Genomic DNA, 25,872 nt, shown 5'->3' with positions numbered 1-25,872 from the left:
AGCAAATAAAGTAAGAATATATATTTTTAAAATTTATGATAGGTGTTTAACTTTATGAACCCTCAGAGAAAAAGAGAAACTACTGAATGAAATGGAACAAATGTTAATAGGGTTACCTCTAGGTAGTAAGATTATAATTTTTTTCTTTTTTCTAATCTTAAAAAATCTTACAGAGGTCTTACATTGCTTTGAAATGAAGTTAAAAACTGAAAACAAAACAAACAAACAGAAAAACACAGAGAAGCACTAATTTGCTGATGATTCTTTGGAAAGTTTAAGAATCAAATTTTCATTCTAAGGAATGAAACATTTTTATTATTTAAGAGAATATCTTCAGGTTTACTCAGTGTTTTATAAACAGAAAACTTTAAATGATGTTCTTACCTTAAAACAATAAGTGTGAAGTAGATATTTAATGAATAGTATATATCAGAAAATGATACATATAAATACGTATGTGCAGGAATTAGAAGTCCAATAAAAGTAAACACCATAAGAAAAGCAGCAAATGCTAGACAATTCCAGAATCTGCATTTTCAGAAAAAATTAAATACAGTTAATTATGGTTAATTAACATATTTCTTGCAAGGCTCATATGTGAGTGAAGCATTGTGTTAGGCATTATCAAGAAAGTAAAGATCAAAGTATTTATAAACACTCAAGGAGCTTATAATTTAACTGGGGAGAAAGTTGCACTAAGGCAAGTAAACAAACAATTCTAAAGCAATTTTGACCAGTTTACACTGAATGTAAATTAGTGTCTTTCTTTTTGGATTGATTTTGAAAGACATGTTTAGGTTGTAATTATGCTCTAAGATACTAACTGTTAAGTCCTTGTATCAAACAGGAAGAACTAAAATCATTGATCTTGAAAGGGAATACTGAACTGTTAGTCTGATTTACATAGTGAGAGAACGAAATCTTTGTCTAAAATCTAGAAAGCACTTAGAAGATGTGAATGAATCTTTTATTGCCATGAATTCCCTTTGTAGATTTTCCTTTGGATATTTCTGAGCATGTGTTTATTCAAGTGCTCCTGAGCCCAGGAGAACTCTGTCATTCCCAAAGCTCCAGTTCTCATCAGCGGCACACAGAGCAGCTTGGGAAAGCCCACTCAAAGCCAGTACGGGTGCTGGGTCCATAGGAGGCTATCTAAAACTGATTTCTCGTTGCCTTTCAACTTATTTCATGTCTTTAATGTCAACTACTATTAAAAAATAATTGAAAAGATTAAAAAGGCTCAAGAATACAATTTTATGAGAGGATTGTAGCTTGGTTTTACCCGTATGTTGTCAGAATGCCCCTGAAACCCTTTAAAGATAATTTTTGCCTCTTCTCAAGGAATACTGTTTTTGCTTAAAAATAAATTCAACACTAAAAGTAAATTTTCTTCTGTACATTAATAAGAAATCTCTGTTTCTGAGCTACACCTAAGAAATAAAAGTACCTAGGCATTATCAGAGAAAATTTTAATATGAAACATTCTAGCCTAGTAAATTTTAGGGCAAATTATTCAAAATACTAGAAGCCTGGTGCATGAAATTAGAGGACTGGGGGGCGGGGGGAGCGGGGCGGTGATCCGGGAGCCCTTGGGGAATGTCCAACTGCCAGCTTAGGCCCGCTCCCTACGGGCCTAAGCTGGCAGTTGGATATCCTTAGTGTTGCGTGGAGGTGGCAGTGGCTCTCACCACCACCACTCTGCTCACCAGCCATGAGCCCGGCTCAGGGCTTCTGGCTGAGTGGCACTCCCCCCATGGAAGCGCACTGACCACCAGGGGGCAGCTCCTGCATTGAGTGTCTGCCTCCTGGTGGTCAATGTGCATCATAGCGACCGGTCGTTCCGCCATTCAGTCGATTTGCATATTAGCCTTTTATTACTAGGATTTTTCTATGACTGAATTTAGGCTTATTATTCTATGCAGAGAGCTATCATCTGTTTCTTGTATATGTGTGGCCATACTTTAAAGTCTACTACCTTCTGGATTTAAATATTTCATCCAACATTAACTTGGAGGAAAACACACTAAAATATTTTGACTAAAGTGTTTTGACTTCCTTATCAAAAGCAAATCCAATCATTGCACCATACACATGTCACTCCCAAAAAAAGTTTCTCAAAGCATTACATTCACCTACCCATACATTTAAGGAAATCACTTGTAAATATTGAGTAGGATAATTCAGTCAAGGAAGTGGTAGATATGAATCAGTCATACTTTACTACTCGTTTAATGATTACATAATTTAAAAATTAACCTTAATATTGTAAAAAAAGTCATCAAATACCAAAAATTAGTCTTGTTAATTACCGTAAAATGTAATAAAATCAATGAAGCCATAAATATTGAGAAGCTATCAAGACCTTTTATATGTGGTAGAAGTTAATGAGAGAAACCTGATAAAGAGAAAACCAGATTTTCTAAGGAATCAGTCTCCATCAGATACATAGTGGTGTGAGCCAAACCACCAAGGCCCAAACCCATCTAATAGATATGTGTGTGTGTGTTGGGTGTGTGTGTGTGTGTGTGTGTGTGTGTGTGTGCACGCAGTAAGTCAGGCACATACAAAAAAGCTTCTAAATATTTTTTTAAAGTCCCTTTCTTTCATTTGGGGGTCATGAGTTATGCTAATAAATGTAGATCTTTCATGGTAGGAAAGTGTTACAACTTTATCTGTATGTAACTTTTATCTGGAGAGAGGTTTGTTTATTTAAAAAATATATTTTTATTGATTTCAGAGAGGAAGGGAGAGGGAGAGAGATATAGAAACATCAATGATGAGAAACATTGATCAGCTGCCTCCTGCACACCTCCCCTGGGGATCAAGCTAACAACCCAGGCATGTGCCTTGACTGGGAATCAAATCATGACCTCCTGGTTTATAGGTTGACGCTCAATCACTGAGCCACACTGGTTGGGCTGGAGAGAGCTTTTAAAAATTAAAAGTGCTATGCTCTCACCCTCATAGGTTTTGACTCTATAAATCTAGGCATCTGTATTATTTTTATTGCCCAACGTAGCACAGCGACTAGCTTAGAAGAATGATAAGAACTTATGGACTGGATATTTTAGGGATATCAATTTGCTTGGAATAAAAGATTATACATGATCGTAAGGAAATAGTTCCTACTTGGAGAATTTCTTTCTAACAAGGTGATGTATTAATAGAAGCATGAAAGAAGTGAGGCAGCTACTTCTGCCCATATGTAGGGGGAGTATGCAATATGTAGAGGAAGCACATTCCAAGAGCAGACACACAAGGACACAAACCTGGATAGGAACATGTTTGGCATGTTTGAGAAACAGCAAAGTGATCAGTGTAGCTAGAACAGGGTGGGTGAAGGTGAGAGTGGCAGAAAAAAATCATCACATAGTTAATGTAGAGACGTATCATAGGACTTTGTTTGCCATTAAAACAACTTCAACTTATAGTAAAATGAGAAATTAGATGATTTTAAAACAAAAGAAATGATCTGAGAAAGGGGTAAGTGAGGTGGGTAAGAATCAGTAAAAAATCATAAGATAAATGCATTATAGTCTCAGCATGTTTGCAGAATTGTTAGAATTGTGGTACTGGGGGGCGAACGCTGAAAAGATGGGAGATGGTACACTTCTACTCTAAAAGAGTAGTATGGAGCTGCTGTAGATTATTATAGGATGTAGTAGGATTTACCATTATTACCTTAGGTTTCAACTATTTTGGAGAGTAGAAACTAATACATATCATATTTTAGATACTAAGATTCTTGAAATTGAGATTATTAAGTGGTTATTTGTATGACCATATAAGTAAGTGGGTGGGTGAAGCAGGGTCTGGTGGACATGCTCTTAGGAGGAGAGAGGTACAAGAACTGGAATGTGAGGAGTAAAGGATCAATTGTGTGTATATTGACTGACATCACTAGGAATGGTGACAGAGTAACGGAGAGAAGTCACACTGAGTGGGGAGAAGGGAGAATCTTCTCAGGGCTCTAGAGATAACGACAACCAAGAAGGTGGCAGAGGGTATAATGTGATGTCACGAGCTTCAAAACGAGGTTGCACTAGGGAAGGAGGAGAAACCATGACATAGAAATTACTGAGGTACAGAGCCTACCTCAACTCTAGGCTCAGTAGTACCAGGGAAGCAGGTGAGAAAGATACCATGACTTAAGGTATGCAAAGGAACTAATGCCTTCAGGGAAGATCCAGCTTTCTCTTTCATTTAGGGCAAGAAGGTGAAGGGAGCCTTCATAATCACTTCCCATAGATACAGTTGAATATTAGTGTAACATTTTGAATTATTCCTACAACTGTGGCCCAATTAATTCTGCCCAGCTGCTGGTACAACGGGCTTTCATTGTAATTGATATAAAATTTTAGTGAAGTGCTCCAAAATCTTATAAGATCCGATACTTTTAAGCTTCTGACTTCTAAATTTATTCTACCTTCTATAACATTCTTCCAAACTCCAAAACTCATCGTGTTCAGGGCTTCCTTTAACACATATGTTGCCATTGTGTTATGTGGGTCAAGTTCCCACCCTCTGTACTGGAGCCTTACAGAAAGCACCCTTATTTGGGGCCGACACAGATTCCATATATCCTCAGTTGGGTGTCCTTGAGCACATTGGTATATTTCTGCTCAAGTTAAGTCTTGCTTTTAGTTTGGCCATATTTTTTTTTTTATACAAGACTTACTTTTAGTTTGGTCATACTTTCTTTTATGACACTGCTAACCCTCTTCAAATGCCCTAGCTTGACCTTTTAATTGCTTTGTGTGGCATCTCTTTATGGTCTTTAAAAATTTGGTCTTTTAAATTTTGGTCTTACACTCTAGTGTCAGTGCCATGCTGAGCTCCACTGGAGCCTGAGGTAAAAGGAACTATCAGTAATATTGATCTTATCTTAATTTAACATTTTAATATTTTCATCATTGACTTTTTTGCATTAGTTTGCTCCAAAATATTGTATTAAACACATTATTTATCTTGATTATTGAGGTTTTTTGGCACCCTCTAAAATTGTGTGCCTGAAATGAGTGTCTCATTTGCCTTCCCTTATTTCTAACCTTGTCTAGTGGTTTAGACTGGAAATTACTGAGTATATGGTGAAGGAATTCATGGGGAAATAGAGCCAACATGAACTTAAGGTGAACTTAAAAGTCTTGCCTAAAGTTAGAGGAGTAGAAGACACAGGCAACAGAGTTTATAGGACGTGTTATCAGTTGGGTAGTTCTGATCAGTATCTTACTTTACCGTGTAGTTGTAGGTGCAGTTATTATTACAATCTTATGGCTTCTAATGTATGAGACAAAGTGAAAATATGCTGGCCACTCACTCGAGTAGTAGTGACTCAACTCCTGGTTTTAAACTTGTAGAATTTAAGAAAAGTCCCATAATGGCCAGTGTAAAGATTCCAGACATTCCAACTAGCTCACCTATTTTTTAAAAGAAATAAATATAAAGTATTAATTTTACCAGGGATGAAAATATCTTGATAGTACAGTGACTGTACAGAGAGGCTACCAGACATGGTTTCAATTGGATAATACTACAAATTACTACCACCACTCATCATCCTCCTTCCTCCTCAGATTCACACCCGATTGTGTGGTAAAGTCTATACTGGACGTCCTTACACTCTTTTGGGTTTATATCATAGGCAATAAGGTGGAGCTCACAAACTCTTTATGGGCCTTAGTAAAGTTAGAGCATCAGCTACAGGTCTAATTTTTTTCAGAGGGGCTCTGATGAATGAAAAGGAAGTGAGCTGATCATTTCTTTATATACTAGCGAACTTCAAATGCTTTATTTTTTGGGAGACAGCAGGAAATAGAAATGGTTTGATTTGGTGACAGGTCTAAGGGAGTTGAGTCAGTAGAAAACCAATATGAATCTACTTCCCAGTTTCATTTTGTTTTGGTGCGTTTACTATGGGAGACTAAAAAGCCTAAAGTACTGTAGCACATTTTAAAAATAGCTCTAGTAGAGTTATATCCCCCTCCAGCTTAGGAAAGTAGTATATTATCACTGTAAAGAATTCAAATAATATGGCACAGTATAAAGTATATTTTTAAAAAACAGAACACCTGAATTCCACTGCCACAACCCCAGTTATAATTCTAAATTAGTTTAAACTGGGATTTCTATTAGTGACAGGGCTATATTTGCCTAGAAGAAATAATTTGATAAACTAATTGAGAATAGAGAATGAGACCCAAAGGGCAGCTTCAAGAATTAAAGGGTGCTTAATGAATTTTTATGCTGGCGACAAGTGGTAAAAATTGAGCAGGACATAGAAAAGTTAGGAAATAGAGGTAGCTATTAGATTTCATTGAACTATGAACTATATAATGTAACTTACCCCGTGAACTCTCCTTGTCCTCATCTTAGTAAAATTTACTATGAACCAGAAACTGTGGTATTTAAGAAGAGGTAGCAGAGATCATAAGGAAGGTAACTCCAGAAATTTTCAGAAATCATAAGGAGATCTCTGGATTTTTTTTTTACAAGCTATAGAATTAGGAATTTCATGTAATTGGATCAATATCTTGGAGAAGAATGAAGTACCCAGTGAACATTCATGGTGACATACATTCTCTCTCTCTCTCTCTCTCTCTCTCTCTCTCTCTCTCTCTATATATATATATATATATATATATATACATATACACACATATATATACATATATATACATATATATACATATATGTACACACATATACACACACACACACAAATAAAGTCACATAAAAACTACAATGAGATTTTACAGTAATGTGGTTCTGTATTGGGCTTCTTTTTTAACTTAATGTTTAGCAGACACTTTCTAGTTAATAAAAAAGAATGATTTTTGTTTTAATACTGAAGAATATTGTGGATATGTCACTTTTATCATATTGTCATATTTATCAAGTTGGTATATGTGTACCTTCTGTTTCTTTGGTTTACTTTGTATTCCTTTGTTACAACAGTTGTATTTTAATAACTGTAGGCTTATAAAGTGTTTAATTCCTACCTAGTAGAGAAAGATCTCCCCTTATAATTATGTTTTGCCTACTCTCACTGTTAATATTTTCTGATAACCTCTTTAAATTGTTTTGTATAATTTCAAAACCAAAAAAGTGAAAATATGCTAGCCACATATTTTTGTTATTGTTTGATTGTGATGCATTTTAATTCATTAAATCAGTATTATTCTTAGTTTAGAGGTAGAAAATTATAAGTTTTATATTCTCTAGTTCTGGCTAGCAATGGTACCTAAGCCATAAAAATAACACGTTAGTCATTTTTGAATCCTGAAAGAAGGGGGACCTGTGGACATAGGTGCTTTAAGGCACTCAAGCCTTGAACTGTCATTGTCACTTATTATGCAATGGTAAAATTTGGAAAATATTTATGATGGCTACCTTAAAGATACTAAAAATATAAACATTAAGCCAGGATAGAGTGAAAGTCCTTTTCCATTAGATTTATATTCACTCTATCTTGTTTTCATACATTTTTTCCTAGAATTTCACTTTCTAAAATGTTTAGTGAGAGACATTTTGACACAATGTTTATTATTTCCTGGGGGCATAACCCTTAATATTGAGGTTATGCTTGCTTACTAAATGGTGTTAGAGGAAATTATATTTGCTGGGATATATTTTTGCAGGAAATTAGGTATGCACAATTTAAGTAGTATATGATAAAGGACTTGTACAGATTGACCATATTCTAATAATTAATTCATTAACTTTATCTTGTAACATCAATAGATTGTAATTGGCTTTAATTCACTGTGTAATTAGGAAAACTCAAAATCCTACATTCTGCCTTTCTTTCCTCAGACATGAAAATAATAAATCCTGTTACATTAGCACTTCTAAAGAGAAGTTTTTTTCTGTCTCAATTAACTCAAATTTTATACTCTCAGTAAACTTTTATAGTTTTCTGTTTAGATCCAAATTTCTTGTAAGTTTATTCCTTGATATTCTATAATTTTTTTTGCCAATGTAAAGAGAATCAAATTTCATTATATTTTCTAACTAGTTACTGCTGACTTATAAAGACGGTACTGATTTTTTATATTAACTTTATACTAACTATTAAAAAGCATTGTTGGCTTATTTTCTTGAAATTTTCATATAATCTAAAATGTCATAACTACTGTAACCATTTCTCTTTCAAATATGTATAAATTTTATTTTTTCTTTTATTTTATTTTACTAGCTAGATCTTCCAGAACAACTTTTAATCTTGGATATGAGAATAGGCAACATTGTTTTATTCTTAAATGCAATGGAAGTACATAGTATAAGTTGTTGACTAGGTATTGTCACATATGCCAACTTCAAATCATTTGTAGGGCCATCTGAAGAACTGGGTTGAACATGATTCTGAGGCTGTGTCGGCAAATAGTGATATAGCTAATTACCAATACCTGCCATGCTTCCATGAGAAGAAAGTGGTGATAAATGGATTAACAATGAATTTTATAATATGAGTTACCAAGAAAAGTATATTTAATGTCATGCAGTTAGAATGATTATTTTTAAGATGGTCCTTTTGTAGTTAGTATTTAACTGCATTGTGGATTTAGAATTTTATTGAAAAGTTCTGTAGTCTAGTTTATTTCTGTAAATGGTCTTCAGGTATATGTAAAGGATATGCATTATGTTTTAGAAAGGAAAACTCTACATATCTTATGAATCCCACATTTAAGTTTTTATTTAAAACTTTTTATAGCATACTATTTTTTTTCCAATTGGCTATGAAATTATCTGGGAAAGTCATGTTAGAATACTCATTGTAATTATGAGTTTTGTCAAATTCTCCTGCTTAATAATGATATTGCCTTTATATATTTTGGCAAATTGTTTTCTGTTGTATAGATACTAACATTTTTGTCCCTTTTGATAGATTATTTTAACAAAAAGATTCATTCTAGATCAGTTAAATTGTTTTTAAGCTAACTTTTGCTTGGTATGTCTATTGTGAATTTTTGATATCTTTATTTTTAATTTTTCTATGTGATTTAATTTTAGGGATAGGCTCCTCACTTACAAATAAAAAAGATGAGGTACAGATTTGAAAAGTTGAGACTTATATGGTTGATATCATCACCAAAAACAGTAGACATCCACAATTGAACCAGTTTTGCACTGAGAATTCCAAACAAGAAACTTGCTATATAATATGACAATATTGGAGTCACGATGCTACGTGCTGTAAGAAAGGGGAGAAAATTAAAAAGTTAATAGAACTCACTTAATTTTGAGTGATACTCTGACTAAATTAGCTTTTCTTTTTGTCATTATCTTTAAAAATAGCTCATTCATATCCTGTAGGGTAGATGTAGGATGTTTTCATATTTCTATTCTCAAATTCTGAAAGCCACACAAGTTTATAAAAGTCAGTCAGTTTAGTGTAAGAACTTCTTTCAGTCTCCGTTAAGAAATATACATTTATTCAGTGCCAAGCAGTCCAATAAATTTTGGAGATGCAGTAATGCGCAAGAGGTAGAAAGTCTCTAAATTCATGTCATTTATATTCTAGATCCAACATAAGCCACTGAGGAAATGCAGAATGTATCTCCTCCATTGTCCTCGCCTGCCAACTTACTGGTTCCTTACTGTTGGACATTTAACCTTTTCCAGTTTTCCCCCTCATACATAATGCTGCAGTGTATATTTCTGTACATAATTGATTTTTACTTTTCTGATTACTTCCTTAGGCCCCAGAAGTTCAGTTATGCACTAATGGATAGTTACATCTTTAATATTGCTATGTTTTGCCAAATGACTTTGTAAAGTCATTATGATGCCCTCCCCTGAAAATTAGGAAGCCTAAGACTTTGACATACTCCTTTGCTGGAATCAGGTATGCCAGTGGGTAAGAAAGTCCTGCCCACTTAAAAAAATTTTTTTCTTAAATCTTTATTGTTGAGATTACTACAGATGTCTCTCTTTTTCCCCCCCATGCCTTCCTCCATCCAGTTCCCGCCCTGCCACAGGCCTTTGCCACCCTGTTATCTGTGTCCATAGGTAATGCATCTATGCATATAAGATCTTTGTTTAATCTCTTCCCATCCTCCCAACCCCCTTCTCTCTGAGAATTGTTGGCCTGTTCCATTCCCATGCCCCTGATTCTATTTTATATCCGGTTTATTCTGTTCATTAGATTTCTTATTCATTTATTTTAATTTTTAGATTCAATTGTTGATAGGTATGTATTTGTTGCCATTTTGTTGTTCATTTTTTTATCTTTTTCTTTTTCTTCTTCTTCCTCTTCTTAAAGAATCCCCTCAGCATTTCATATAATACTGGTTTGGTGGTGATGAACTCCTTTAGCTTTTTCTTGTCTGTGAAGCTCTTTATCTGACTTTCAGTTCTAAATGTAGAGTAATTTTGGTTGTAGGTCCTTGCTATTCATCACTTTGAATATTTCTTGCCACTCCTTTCTGACCTGCATAGTTTCTGCTGAGAAATCAGCTGACAGTTGTATGGACATTCCCTTGTAGGTAACTAGCTGCTTTTCTCTTGTTGCTTTTAATATTCTCTCTTTGTCTTTAGCCTCAGCATTCTACATTTGCCAAGTAGAAAGATCTGTAGGGATAGCGTGAATGTGGAAGGAGAGTTTCATGAATGGCCCTCTAAGTCTTTAACTCAAATCAGTCCCAGGCATGAATTTAGCCACTTTGATAATTTTGGGATTCTAGCACCTCCTATAATTGAAACAAGAGAGGACTACTCTGGTTTAACAAGGATGCAGGGAACTGGAGTTAAAAGACCCAGTATAAAAATTGCTTTCTCCTTTACGAAAGGAAAATAGCTTTTAGTCAGTAAAATGTTACTGAACTGATTTATTAGGCCAGGAAAAGCCTTAAAACAAATCTATTATGTCTTACAATGTTCTTAAACTTTTAACACTCAAGTTGGAAAAGGTAAGAATTCGGCGTGTAATAAATTTTCTTAATTTTTTCCTCTTATGAAACATGTGCTAACTTCAAAGATAAAGCAACTGTTCAAATGAGTTATTAAGATAATTACTGTGAAAATTATTCACAATTGTGTCAATAGATAACAATGAAATATCAGTAAAGCTTATTAAGTTTCTTAAAGGAATTTTTTCTTTCAAAACTATTAAAAATTCAGAGAAAGTACTAAAGGCTAAGAAAATAACAGAGCTTTTATTATTTATAGTTGTTACTATTATATTTTAGTAGGGTGATTGTTTACAATTTTTACTTCTCTGAAACCTAAACAAATGCGAAATTGTGTTCCATTGATTTTTATAAAAATTATGAGGCAAGTTCTATGAAAGGCAGGACTATTATGGTCATGGCTGAATCACCAGGGCCTTAAATAAGAACTATAACTGAGTACATATCAATAAATAATTGTTGGATTAATGAATGAATGAACTTCCACATCAGTACCTTCCTTTTACTTTTACTTTTTTTTCTTTCTAGTGAATATAATATCAAGAAAGTTCTCTTGATTAGTCTGTAGATGTCACCTCTGACAGTTCCTTGAAATTTTGTGGTCAATATTTAATATCTTAAATGAAGCCCGGTATGGAAAACTGTACTTCTTTAAATTTTTTCAGTTTCTTCAAAGGGTGGTCCTTGAATTTTTAAGATGCTTCTGAATATAGATTTTTTTTTTTGTAAATAACTTGAGCCATTTTCAGGAAGGTCTTATCTGCAGCAAGTTTTATGGTGAAAGTCCCTGATTACTATATTGGGTCACCTTCCTTTATACTCAAATTTTGGAAGAGTTTGTATGTGTGTGGTATTTGGCTTTCTCACACACCATAGATAACATACATGAAGCATTTTAGAGGATGTACCCTCTTGTGCTAAATTGGGGTTCTAGGTTCACCACAGATGTTCCAAGCTGCCATGGCCTGGGTAAACTAATTTGATACAGAGAAAAACTAAAGGTGAGTGCTTCTTTTGACCAAGTAGAATAATTGTCCATCATGTGGACCTGATCCCTTGAAGAAGACATGAGAGGATAATGGTCCCATAAATGGGTCTTGGGGAAAAATAGTCTTCAATTCTGAGTTTTAGGCATTGATTATTATTATGTAAGGCATGATGAGTCAACATAGAAATAAACAGAGTCTCTGGCTGCCCAGCAATAAAGTACTCTCCAGGGACAGGGAAAGCAATGGTGGCTAAACTTTTTGAGTGTTTGGAAAGGTAATTTGGGTTATGCTTAATTTCTGGGGACGGGGGGAGCAGAAAAAATCCCATTTCAACATAATTGATTGTTTGGCATCATACAGACCCCTTGATGTACTAGAATGAGGTCTGGAAGCACCCCCTAAACACTTTTTCCCCCCAAGAAGATAGGGAGGTGGAATGAGATAATGCTGCAGAAGGCCTTGGAACACGGAAGACATCCAGTGAGTGGAATAACTACACATCAGCAATTTTCTCCAGAAGACTGTAATCACTGTTCTTCCAAAATCAGTGCAAATGGCAACACAGTAAAAAAGATCAATAACTTCTTAGCAGTATTTATATAAAAATATTGGACTTTATAGACAACCTCAAAGGGTCCTATGAACCTCCTCCCCCCTACTCAGACACGACTCTCTAAGAACCACTGTTCTAGGAGGAAGGTATTGGGTTTTGATCAGAGAGAAGCACATAAGATACTTTTGGATGCACTGGTAACACTATATTTTTTATCCTGAGTGATAATTACACTTATTTCATTTTTATTTTATACACACACACACATACATATTACAAAGGAAAAAAATACGTATGGTTCAGGACTCCCTGAATGTGTTGAATGAGCTCATGGGCACCTTGCAGTTTCTCTGCTTACAAGCACTGCTTTCAGGCCTTGTAGATGACTACATAACTCACACTTGTGCTGACAGCTTTCTATGTTGCTTGCAGGGACATGGTCCCAATGATGGGGAAGATAAAAATACATTGGGCAGCCATCTAAATCTGAATCTGTGCCAGTAACCTGCCTTCTAATGCACCCTCTTGCTAGCCGATAACTCCATTTGTGAAAGAATGTAGGAGGCTAGCAGCCTGACTCTGTACCTAGTTAATCAGTATCCCTAATGCACATTCTTGTTAGCCTATAATCAAGTCACTGCCCCTTCCTTAATTATCCGGTCTTGCAAGACCTATTTACCTAAATACTCCCATTTTATAGAGGCCATAAACCATGAACCATACACAACCCCCAGAGGGGGTTATCAGCACTGGCTCCAGGCCAGGCCTTTAGGTGTGGTCTCATGTCCCCCATCCCAACACACAGGGCTTTTTGCAAAGCCCACGAAAGGTCCGGAAGTCTCATCCATATTTGGGGGACAAAGAAGCCAAAGGGTATAAAGGGAAAGCTTCCTCAGGATTTGGAGAACTGACACCCTGAGTCACTGTACTAGTACATGTGAAACAGCTGAAAATAAATGGGTTTATCCTGAATCTCTAAGTACTCTCTTCCTGTGTATTTTTCGATCACCTGGTAAATTCTGTAACACCAAGAGAAAGGGAAGGAAAGTTGCCTCTTCCCATCACTGGTGAATGCACTCACTACCTGGCTTATCTTCTGAGTTCATCTTCAACACATCAACAGCTCTCATTCTTACTGTCAAGTATAATGGTTCAGCCTAGGCCTGTGGAGGAGTGCTGCTTTTATAAGGATCCTCATGAAAGTCCCAACTCACCTCACAATAAAATTTCAACTACTATTAAATAAGGAACACGTTTTGTAAATACATGCAGTGCTTTTTAAAAGGTAAGACACTATACTGATACTCCTTATTTTGCTTGTACAAGTATAATTTGTGATAAGATATTACAAAATCGATGTCAGTTTTCAGGCAATAAAAGATTCTTTTCTGGAAAGTATTATGCTAAATGAAATAAGCCAGTCAGATAAAGACAAGTATCACATGATCTCACTTATATGTGGAATCTAATGAACAAAATAAACTGACAGAGACGTGGAAGCATGCAACAGACTGACAATTCTCAGAGGAAAGGGGTGAGGGGCAGGAAGAGATTAATCAAAGAACTTATATGCATAATCCATGGACACAGAAAATAGTGCAGTGAAGGCCTGGGGTTAGGGGGTAGAGAGAAGGGATGAGGGGTCAATGAGGGAACAAAAGAGGACATCTGTAATACTTTCAACAATAAAGATAAATTAAAAAATAGGTCCTTACCTAAGGAATGGTTCATACTTTTCAGGTCGGTGTTAAAATCCATGATACTAGTAAACATATTATAAGACATTATAGAGGTTATCAGACTTTCTCCATTAATTAAGTTGATGAGGCCCCTAGAAAGACCTATGGAAGGAAAAATATTTTAGGTGAAGAAAATAAAATTTCACTAAGTAAAAGAATATTCTTAGCTATGGATATGCATCGCATACTTTTACTACATACTTAAACTTTAGTCATGTTTGAAAACTCTCTTTAAAAAAATGTAATTATATATTAACTGCAAGTTAATATATAATTACATTTAAGTCTAGACCATCATAATTAAGTACCAAATTAACTGTGCTTTATTATGGTTGATGTAATTGAGATAATCAACTAGGGCTCTCATTCCTTCTTTCAAAGCATATGAAATTCATTATTTTTTTAATTCAGTGATTTGGCCTATATAAATACTTACATCACGTATTTATGGCAACACAAAAAACAATGACAAGATAAAGTAAATTCATAAACCAAGACTTTATAACACTGTACCTAGTGAAGGGTTAAGGCAATTGCCCAGATACTCTCACTTTAACACAAATTGTCTGATTTTCCTAAACATTCCTTTTAGTGGTTTTAGAAATCAAATTCCATGAATGGAGAGCACCTTGCTATTATCTATTTTGATCCTAATTTTCCTTCATTTATTATTATATTCTAAGTTGAGAGAGCCATTAATTATCATCTTTCTGTGCTATTAAATGTGTCTATTGTGACAAAACTATAACTTGGAGCAACTTAGATGATTTTCCAAATTCCCACAGGAAGGAAACATTGCATGGCAAAAGCCCTTCCTGTAGACCAACCACTCTACAGCTGTGATCACAACCTAATACAGTAAGTATGCTGTTGGAAGAGAAGAAAAGCAAGGCAGTCTGTCCTTGTGGAAGCTCAATTGCCTTGATGGTTCACTTCTTCACCCATCCCTGCATTGATGCCCTTTGCTGTAAGACTTTGCAGTTTCTCTTTCACTGAAGAGATCCAGTCTGTTTGGTCATGTAATGATACAAGCAGAGGCTTGAGAAATACTTCTGCTTCCTCTCTCTTGGACACCTGTCACCAAGATGGCAGCATTTCCTGGCTACACTACTGGAGGGATGTGAGAAATACTTGGAGGAAACATTGATCCTCCTAGGTGAGGACATCTTAGATCACTCAGTGTCTAGATGACCCTCCAGCTGACAGTAGATTTATTAGTGAGCCTAACTGAGATCAGCAGAGCCCAGCTCATATCACCAGAACTGCCAGACTCACGAGAAATAATACATAATTATTGTTTTAAGCCACTATGTTTTGGAGTTGTTTGTTACTCAGAAAAACCTGATAGTTTTGTATAGTTATTTTATTTTAGAAAATAGAACCATAGTTTTGAGCCTCTGTGGCTCCCGTAGGGCTATACCGCTTCTGCTGCAACATGGATGGACCTTGAAAACATTATGTGAAGTGAAATAAGTCAGACAGAAAAAGCTAAGAACTCTATGATTTCACTCATATCCTCCTATATAATAAAAGCCTAATATGCTTGCTAAGTATCTGGTCATCCGGTCGGCCATTCAACTAATCAAAGCGTAATATGCTAATGAAATGATAAGGCTGCTCAAATGCTTGCTATGACATGCACTGACCACCAGGGGCAGATGCTCCAACTGGTAGGTTAGCTTGCTGCTGGGGGCTGGCTGATTGGGACTGAGTGAGATGGGCCAGACACGCCCTGGAGCCCTTCCCAGCTAGCCAACCTCCCGCATCCCTCCCTGACCCCAGTCATGCACCAGTGGGGTCCCTTGGCCTGGCTGGCGCCCTCTCACAATCTGGGCTGAGGAACACCCCACCTCCCCGCAAGTGCATGAATTTCGTGCGCCGGGCCTCTAGTATATAATCAAAGCCTAATATGCTAAGTGTCCGGTTGTCTGGTCATACAGTGGTCCAGTCAACCAATCAAAGCGTAATATGCTAATGATATGCTAAGGCAGCTCAACCGCTCTCTATGATGTGCACTGACCACCAGGTGGCAGACAGTCTACCGGTCAACCACTCGCTATAACGTGTACTCACCACCAAGGGGCAGACGCTTCAACTGGTAGGTTTGCTTGCTGCTAGTGTCCGGCCAATCGGGACTGAGCTAGATGGGCCAAACATTCCCTAGAGCCCTTCTGTGGTCCCCCCATGACTGGCCAACCTCCTGTGTCCCTCCCTTGCCCTGATCGTGCACCAGTGGGATCCCTCGGCCTGGCCTGCATCCTCTTGCAATCCAAGACCCCTCAGGGAATGTCGGAGAACTGGTTTCTGCCCAATCCCACTCAATGTAAGAGCTACCCCCTGGTGGTCAGTATGCTCCCACAGGGGGAATGCTGCTCAGTCACAAGCCGTGCCTAAGCCAGCAGTCAGATATCTCCTGAGGGCTCCTGGACTGTGAGAGGGTGCAGGCTGGGCTAAGGGACAACCCCCCACACACATACACACATAAGTACACGAATGTCATGCACCAGGCCTCTATTGTGGAATATAAAACTGTAACTTATGAATACAAACAGCAGTGTGCTGGTTGCCAGAGGGAGGAGGGTGAGGGGAGAAAAGGGTCTTAATATGAGGAGATAGGAGGTTTGACTTTGGGTGGTGGGCACATGTCCCTATATACATATTTTGTAAATTAGTTATCCACACATGAAACTTATATGTCCATGATGACTAATGTCACCCCAATAAAATTTAATTAAATAAAAGAAAATAGAACTATAACAAAATGTGAATATTTGGAAATAAAATATAGACTTGGGGGCATAAGAGGAGTCAACAGACCAGAAAAAGCTCAAGACAGTGTGAATGTACTCATGTGCTCTACTCATAAGCCTGGGCAGATTTTCTTCTTTCTTTTTTTAAGAATAAAATTTAAAAATGTAAAAATCTTGCTTTGAAAACTCAGGCAAAAATATTTTCAAGAGAAAAATTATTTATTTTTTAAGAGATATAATGTGAAGAGAAAAACAAAGTTCCAATAGTAATGGCAAAATGGCCAAAATTTACAAAAATAACCCTGCTAATTAACCCAAAAATATTTTAAATTCAACAATGGCAGGCCAGGAAACCAGTGTAATACTAACTAGATTATCCTATATAATGAAGAGGTAATATGCAAATTAACCCTAATGCCCCCAGGCTGGCAGGGGGGCAGTTGGGGGCAACCAGGCTGGTGGGGTAGCAATTGGGGATGACCAGGCCAGCAGGGGGTGTGCAGTTGGGGGCAACCAGGCCAGCAGGGGGTGTGCAGTTGGGGGCAATTAGGCTGGCAGGGGGGAAGTGAGGGGCTACTAAGCTGGCAGGGGATTCAGTTGGGGGTGACCAGGCCAGCAGGGGAGGCAGTTAGGGGTGACCAGGCTGGCAGAGGGGGACAGTTTGGGGTGACCTGGCCAGCAGCAGGAGGCAGTTAGGGGCAACCAGGCAGGCAGGCAGGTGAGCAATTAGGAGCCAGCGGTCCAAGATTGTAAGAGGGATGTCTGACTGCTGGTTACGGCCTGATCGCTGGGATTGAGCCTAAACTGGCAGTTGGACATCCCCCAAGGGGTCCCGGATTGGAGAGGGTGCAGGCTGAGCTGAGGGGACCCCTGCCCCCATGCATAAATTTCATGCACCGGGGCTCTAGTCAGATTATAAAGTTAAGGGAAATGTGTAATGCTCTCAGGTAGAAAAGAACTCCCCCAAATCTTTTGAATAGAAAGAGGCTGGCACTCACAGAGTCCCATAGAGGCAAGGATACTTTATAATGCTGGCACTTCCTTCTAAAGTTTACCTCACACTCTTAATCTTCTTGTTTTGAAGACTTGGATTCCCTTTATTCATATAGATACACTTGATGTGTCTCCCCTACTCTATTTCTACCTGCCTCTGATAGCTCTTTCCCCTTTATCTGGCCATAAAATAAAAGTGTGTGTGCACCCGCGTACACATGCGCATGGCATACATGTATCTGCATGCACACATGCATGCGTGCACCACACACAAATTCTTTTTTAAAACAAATGCTCTAGTTCTTATTATTAAAAAGTGCCTGGGGAAAAACAAATTAGGTTTTTGTTTTTCTTGAATAAGGCTCTCACATTTTCAATGGGTTATATTGGTATTTTACTTTTACATATATATGTGTTCTCCAAAATAGTACACACTGAAATACTGTATGATTAGTGATTTTATTGTTTTGTACTTCTCAGGCTTTTGGTTCAAATGGTGAGATTGACTCAAAGGCTTTTTTTTTTTTTTTTTTTTTTTTTTTTTTTTGTAAATGGCATTATCTTAATGACAGTGTTTTCAAAGGAAAAGAGGTGTTGGGCAATCCAAATGTCACCAAAATATAGTATTTGCAATGTTGTAAAGCACCAGAACTGCTCTGTTGGTACAAGGTAGAAGCATGTATAAAGTCAAGGATTCCAAATAATCCCCTGATCTATTCCATAATTGAATATAAGACTTTAAACATATATAATAAGTAAGCCCATCACTTGCATTTTATTATGTTCTAAGCATCATCACCCAAATTTCTATGTTCAGTCCCAATGCCCCAGTGACACACTTCACATCATGAAAAGCAGTGAACAACAGATCTTAAAAATAGACAACTTAAATATAGAATATAATATTTTAAATATAGGAAGGGAGAAAAATATACCTACCAAGGTCTCTTATAGCAGCTGCAGTCAGCATGGGATCTGAACTCAAAAGGATAGCTGAAAATAATAACCATGGGGTGGTTCTCAAATGTAATTTATTCACAGATGTCAGATACCAAAGAATTAAGGTATAATTGATACAAAATCCAGGAATTGTAATTAAAATTATCTGCAAATAAATTTTACAGATAGAAAAATTATATTGACTTTTAAAAAGCAGACCAGCATGTTTATTAAAGATGTACAATCACATGCAATCCATCAACAGAAAATTTAAGTTATCTTATTTAATAACTATGTGCTTGCAACTCTGGAAATAAAAGGCATATATTGCAATGAGATCCTTAGGACCCGAGAAATACCATATTATAATTAAAAAAAGAAACTTTTAATTTTCTTGATAAAGCTATTAAATATAGCTATGTATGTGTGAGGTATATACATACATACCCTAAATACATGCATACTCATACATGCATACACATTTGACTATGCATAAAAACTGAGACATAGTCTATAACATAAAAAAATGAACACAAGTTTAAAAAAGGTGTCAAAAAAGAAAAAGAGAGAAAATATGATAACAGAAAAAATGTAGGGAAATAGCAGAGGACTATAGAAAATTTGAAAATAAAAATTCTGTTATTTTAAGACTGAAAAATCTACCTACCTTCTGCCTTCCCACCATCACCTTCTACTTTTCCATATTCTACCTGTGATGTCTACTTATCAACTTTATTCCCAAATGGACTTGGGAAAATATGATTGTCCTGAAATTTGTATAAGAATTCAGAACTGCACACCCATGTTCATTGAAATATTATTTACAATACCCATGACATGGAAGCAACTTTAAATGTCCATCAATGGATGAATGTGAATGGGTAAAGAAAATGTGATATATATGTATATAATGAAATATTATTTAGCCTTAACAAAAAGAAGAAAATCTTGCCATTTGTGACAATATGGATAGACATTTAAGACGTTATGCTAAGTAAAATAAGTCAGACAAAGAAACACAAATAGCATATGAACTCACTTATATGTGGACTCCAAAAGAAAAAACAACTCATGGATACAGAGAACAGATGGATGGTTGTCAGAGGCTGACAGAGGGGGGTTGGTGAAATGGGTGAAGTGCTCAAAAGGTACAAACTTCCAATTATAAAATAAATAAATCATGGGGATGCAATATACAGTATGGTGGCTATAGTTAATACTGCCACATTGCGTATCTGTATGTTAATTAGACTTATTTTGATGGTCACTTCAAAATATATACAAATATAAAATCATTATTTACATACCTAAAACTAATATAATGTTACATACATGACAATTATCTCACTTAAAAATAATAAAAGAGCAATTATAATCTACACTAAAAGAGAAAGATGCAAATGGACCGTACCTTCGTGACACCTACCAGCAAATCAGGATTGAGTATGCAAATTAACCCAACAAAGATGGCAGGTTAATTTGCATACACAGGCTCTGAGCAGCCAGGGGCAGGGTGGGATGCTTGTGTCATCACCATTGCAGGCATTCCACACCGGCCCAGCAGCTCCAGGCCTCTGGGTATCATGGGAAGGCAGAAAGGTGGCTCTGGCCGGAGTGAAGGTGATGCTGGCAGCCAGGGGAAGGAAGGCCCATTCTTGCAGAAATCTTCATGCATCGGGGCTCTAGTGATTTCATAATAATGATGTGAAATGCTCTTACTGCCTTCTGATTACTTAGCTCTCTCTGATTATTTCTAAGAGACACTCATACAAAATGAATTAGGGAGTGAGCACTGGACTCTAGCACAGGAGGCCTGGTGCAGGTGCTAGTGCTGAGTGATTTGGGTTAAGTCAGTTGATCATACATCTTTAAATCAATTTTAGAGGTGGCAGAACCATGATAGAGTACTTATGTGGCACTACTCAGAGGGGTCTTCTCTGGATAAAGCTTGATGGATAGTGAGAAAAAATAAAGGCCCCATAGAACAGTTACTTCTAGGGTGGGTAAGTTTTTATTTCTAAGGTTTTAGTGGCCAGGATTGTTATATTACTAACTTCTGTTTGGAGGAATACATTAAAATAGGCTCTGAGACAAGCGGATTGAGGCCCAAATCCTTGTCCTTCCACCACATAGCTGTGGTTGATACCTCAATAAATCACATAGCATGTTGTTTACCAAAGTGGCAGCAGCAATTCTGCTTCCTGGAGCCACACCATTGCATGGTTATCTCCTACTCTGACTTTGAGTCAGTCATGTGGTTCATTTTGGCTAAAAGGAGTTAAGAGCACATATGATGCAAGGAGAAACTTGAAAAGCACTAGCAAATTCCAGCTTTCTCTCTCCTATTGATGGATGTCTGAGACTCTGCACCCACCATGAAGAATCTATAATAATAAAAGCATAATATGCTAATTAGACCTGCCAGCCAAACGACCTTCCAGGAGTCATTCCGGACATCCTTCCGGACAAAGCTGTGGAGGTGGGGGCTGAGGCAGAGGCAGTTAGGGGGGATCAGGCAGGCAGGCAGAGGGGTTAGGGATGATCAAGTAGGCAGGCGAGTTGTCAGGGGCAATCAGGCAGGCAGGTGAGTGGTTAAGGAAAATCAGGCAGGCAGGCAGACAGAGGGGTTGGGGTGATCAGGCAGGCAGGCAAGTGGTTAGGGGCATTAAGGCAAGCAGGCAGGCGAGTGGTTAAGGGTGATCAGGCAGGCAGGCGAGTGGTTAAGGGTGATCAGGCAGGCAGACAGAGGTGGTTAGGGGCCATCAGGCAGGCAGGCAGAGTAGTTAGGGGCAATCAGACAGGCAGACAGAGGCGGTTAGGGGCCATCAGGCAGGCAGGCAGAGTAGTTAGGGGTGATCAGGCAGGCAGGCAGGCGAGCGGTTAGGAGCCAGCAGTCCTGGATTGTGAGAGGGATGTCCGACTGCCAGTTTAGGCCCAATCGAACATCCCCCAAGGGGTCCTGGATTGGGAAAGGGTTCAGGCTGGGCTGAGGGGACTGCCCCCCTGTGCACAAATTTTGTGCTCCAGGCCTCTAGTCCTGAAATAACCTCCTAGATGATGAGATATATGTGTGGCAGTGACACCTATTGCCTAAAGCCAACACTTCTAGTACCAACCAACAGACACATGAGCAGGGCCCTTCAGCCATCTAGCTCCATCCTCCTGCCTCAGCTGACCTCCAGAGTTGAACAGACTCAGGAGACAGATAGGCAGAAATCACCAGACCAAACTACTTTTATATCTCTACTAGAGGCCAGTGCATGGATTCATGCACCGGTGGGGGCGTGGCCTATGGAGATTGGCCCATTGTGGGAGCGCCTCTAGTCTGGTCAGCCAAGTGGTTGTGGACCCACTTTCTGAGTGGCTGCGCTGCTCATCCTAGTCAGCCAAGCAGTGCTCCCACTGTGGGAGCACACTGACCACCAGGGGGCAGCTCCTGCATTGAGGATCTGCCCCTTGGTGGTCAGTGCATGTCATAGTGACTGGTTGACCAGTCGTTCTGGTCATTCCACTGTTCAGTTGCTGGGCTTTTCTATATATAGATTCTTTTTTATTTCATTTTTTTGGGTCATTTGTATGACCTCCATTTTTCTAGACTCTTTCAAGTATACATTGTTTTAATAGTTTTGCTTCTAATATAGTTTAGGTAATGGCCTTATATTTATAAAATTGTTTTTGTTAATTTGAAAGAAATGCACCCCTGCTTAAGATCTGGAGTATTTTGCCTCAAGGTCTTTTCTTGATGAGGTCAAAATCTCACATAATTAGAAAAAAATCGCAACAGTTTGTAAATTAGAGTTATAGATGTTTCTGTAAATATTCTTCTCTGTCTTTTTCTTCTCCATGTGGGTGTGGGAAGTTTTAGAAAGAGAGTATTTAAAACATCACTTTTATTAATAAATTTATTTTACTAGAGCTAATAGATTTCACAATAGCTCTCTTATAGCATGTCAGAGATAAAATCATAACTAGTGTTAGTTCTATCACTCAGATTTTCAGGATTACTTTTTTCCCCATAATTATTTTTCCTGATACTTCAGTTAACTAGACATTTGTCAAGATATAGCATATTAATTAAAATATAAAGTTTATTTTAATTATTTAACACCTTGTACTTTCCCCCTTTCTTCTTTGTTTCTTAATTTTGAGCAAAATTTTTAAAAATTTAAACATAGATAAAATGTGGTGGCTCATTAGTGAATGATATTATTGGAAAAGAATATTTTTTACCTGCCAAAATAATTTCTGGAACATGTAAACATCCATGTCAAATGCAACATTAAAGATAATTACTGGTGTAAATAAATAAAAAAATAATTGTGAATCCATCCATTGTATGGCATCAGCATATCTCAGGACCTAATAATATAAAAATATGTAATTTTCTCATTTATCCATCCTTCTATTAGCATAGACTACATGTTAGATACTCTTATCTCCAACAAAAGAGGAAAACATACATCATAATGTAATAAGTGCTACTGTCTTAACTCTGTCAGATTTTTATAATTTTCCATAAGATTATTACCAATTATAGTGGAAAGTTAATGCACATATCTATGTCCATTTTATCTTTTTAACTAGGAAGTACATTACATGGCCCCTAGAAATATCTAGGAGATTTTCAGGCATACAAGAGGAAGAAAGATATTTCAGACAGATGGATTATCATGCATAAAACCCACAAGGGAGTAAGCAATCATATCAAATTCTAGAAACTACAAATAACTAGCCGTGGCTTATATAGAAGTTGTGTGTGGAAGAATAGCAGTGTGTGGGAAGTTAATGCAGCTCATGAAATAACTAATTTGTGTTGTTTATCACAAAATATTTATGAATTTTATTCTGGGCATCCATTCAACATCCATTCCGTAAGAAAATACTGAGCACCCACTGAGTTGGGTGAGATCTATGCATGTGGGAGCTGATTCTCGTGGTTTCTTGTGCTTCTCAGGTCTTATGAGTGGAGGCATTGGTTGCTTTCTTCCAGACTATCTTTTCCAGAATATTTGAGTGAATAAAAAGTTTGGAAGATAGACCAAGGTTTCTCTCCAGAGCAAGGGCCAGATTTACTATATTGTTCAATGTACTAAAGATAATAACTCTTTAAGACAGGAAAGCTAACTGTGCGTCATAAACTATTCAAGTTCTCTAAGCTCAGGTTTCTTCTCCGGTAATTCAACCCATTGTGTGTGCAGGTTTCGTCTGGCCCTCTTAGTTCTCCCTCTGGGAGCTGGGACTCATGGAACAGGCACAGGAAAACGCTGACATTCTGGCTTCTGCAATTGCCCTGAGTGATAGAGTTCTTTTTAGCTGGTCCAAGAGTCGTATGGTTTTTACCAGGATCATGAAACTGTGGCAGTCTAACTTATTAGCTTGCAAGAAGAGTAAAGAGAAGTACTTAAAATTGAGTTTGATCAGTAGTGGGGGTGGAGAATGGACCCCAAAGAGCCCCATGCAGCCCTGCTGGCTTAGTTACCATCACACCAGGAGAAGAGCAGCAGCTGCCCAGCTATGCAGCTGGCCCAGGTCACCATCACAGCAACCAAGAGCAGAGGAGTGGAGACCCAGCAGCCGCCCACCGCCCCCACTCCCTCAGCACTGCTGACACCAAGCCTGACAGCACAGGGCAGTGGGGCAGGGAGCGCTGACCTGGACAGCCTCACATCAGCGGTGCCTGCAGGTGGGGACAAGAAGGTCTTTGCAGGGAAGATTTGGAAACAATAAAATGGTTCAATGTAAAAAATGGATATGGTTTCGTCAATAGGAATGACATCAAGGAAGATGTATTGGTACATCAGACTGCCATAGAGAAGAATAACCCCAGGAAGTACCTTTGCAGTAGAGGAGATGGAGAGACTGTGGAGTTTGATATTGTTGAAGGAGAAAAGGGTACGAGGTGGCAAGTGCTACAGGCCCTGGTGGTAGAGTTCCAGTGCAAGGCCGTAAATATGCAGCAGACTGGAACCATTACAGACGCTACCCACGTGGCAGGGGTCCTCCACACAATTACCAGCAGACTTACCGGAAAAGTGAGAGTGGGGAAAAGAATGAGGGATGAGCCAAGCCGGCGAGGCTCAGTGGTTGAGCGTCAACCTATGAACCAGGAGGTCACGGTTCATTTCCTGGTCAGGCATATCCCTCGGTTTCAGGCTCTATCCCCAGTGTGGGGCATGTAGAAGGCAGCTGATCAATGATTCTCTCTCATCATTGATGTTTCTCTCTCTCTCTCTCTCCCTCTCTCTCTCTCTCTCTCCTTTCTTCTATGAAATCAATAAAAATATATTTTTAAAAAAAGAATGAGGGATGAGAGAGTGATCCTGAAGGCCAGGCCCAACAGTGCCTGCCCTCCCACTGGCCAGGGTTCCCACCTTAATCCACGAGGAGACCCTATGAGTGTCGACTACAGTATTCCAACCCTCCTGTGCAGGGAGAAGTGATGGAGGGTGCTGACAACCAGGGTGTAGGAGAACAAGATAGACCAGTGAGGCAGAATGTGTATTGGGGCTATAGACCACGATTCCACAGGGACCCTCCACATCTAAGACAGCCTAGAGAGGACGGCAATGAAGAAGATAAGGAAAATCAAGGAGATGAGACCCAAGGTCAGCAGCCACCTGAAAGCCTCAATGTCGGTACTGACACAACTTCAATTACTGATGCAGAGGCCCAGAAAACCCTAAACCACAAGATGGCAAAGAGACAAAAGCAGCTGATCCACCACCTGAGAATTCGTCCCTTCTGGAGGCTGAGCAGGGCCAGGCTGAGTAAATGTAGGCTTATCACCTCTTCCAAATTATCTTTTTCAGAATATTTCAGTGAAATATTATAAGGTTTAGTCATCCAACAAGAAGGGATGAATATGAAATTCCAGCAGTAAGAAATGAACAAAAGATTGGAGCTGAAGACCTTAAGTGCTTGCCTTTTGCCATTGAACAGATAACTAGAACTATCTATGCAGCATCGGGTTTTTATTATTTTTTCCTAAAGATGTCTCTTTTT

The 25,872-nt window shown here is 38.0% G+C and overlaps 1 protein-coding gene and 1 pseudogene across 2 annotated transcripts in view; one reads left to right on the top strand and one right to left on the bottom strand.

The window, feature by feature from the left end:
- Positions 1-23,214, bottom strand: part of SLC9C1 (solute carrier family 9 member C1) — a gene marked incomplete at its 3' end in the record, with an annotated part of 91,370 nt that extends 68,156 nt beyond the window's left edge. Inside the window, exons 1-6 of the mRNA XM_079766310.1 lie at positions 23,101-23,214; positions 18,871-19,036; positions 14,165-14,290; positions 9,029-9,190; positions 5,318-5,417; positions 385-528 (exon numbers count right to left, since the gene is read on the bottom strand). Coding sequence (XP_079622436.1) covers positions 385-528; positions 5,318-5,417; positions 9,029-9,190; positions 14,165-14,290; positions 18,871-19,036; positions 23,101-23,199 — 797 coding nt within the window. The 5' untranslated portion in view covers positions 23,200-23,214. The remainder of the gene's footprint in view (positions 1-384; positions 529-5,317; positions 5,418-9,028; positions 9,191-14,164; positions 14,291-18,870; positions 19,037-23,100) is intronic.
- A 1,170-nt stretch (positions 23,215-24,384) lies between these two features.
- Positions 24,385-25,641, top strand: LOC307096707 (Y-box-binding protein 1-like; annotated as a pseudogene). Its single transcript has 2 exons — positions 24,385-24,950; positions 25,202-25,641. The product of its transcript is annotated as a Y-box-binding protein 1-like (transcript).
- The last annotated feature ends 231 nt before the right edge of the window (positions 25,642-25,872 follow it).

The sequence above is a fragment of the Cnephaeus nilssonii genome (assembly GCF_951640355.1).
Source record: "Cnephaeus nilssonii genome assembly, chromosome: 3".
Taxonomy (NCBI): Eukaryota; Metazoa; Chordata; class Mammalia; order Chiroptera; family Vespertilionidae; genus Cnephaeus; species Cnephaeus nilssonii.
This window is presented reverse-complemented; position numbering and strand designations above follow the sequence as displayed.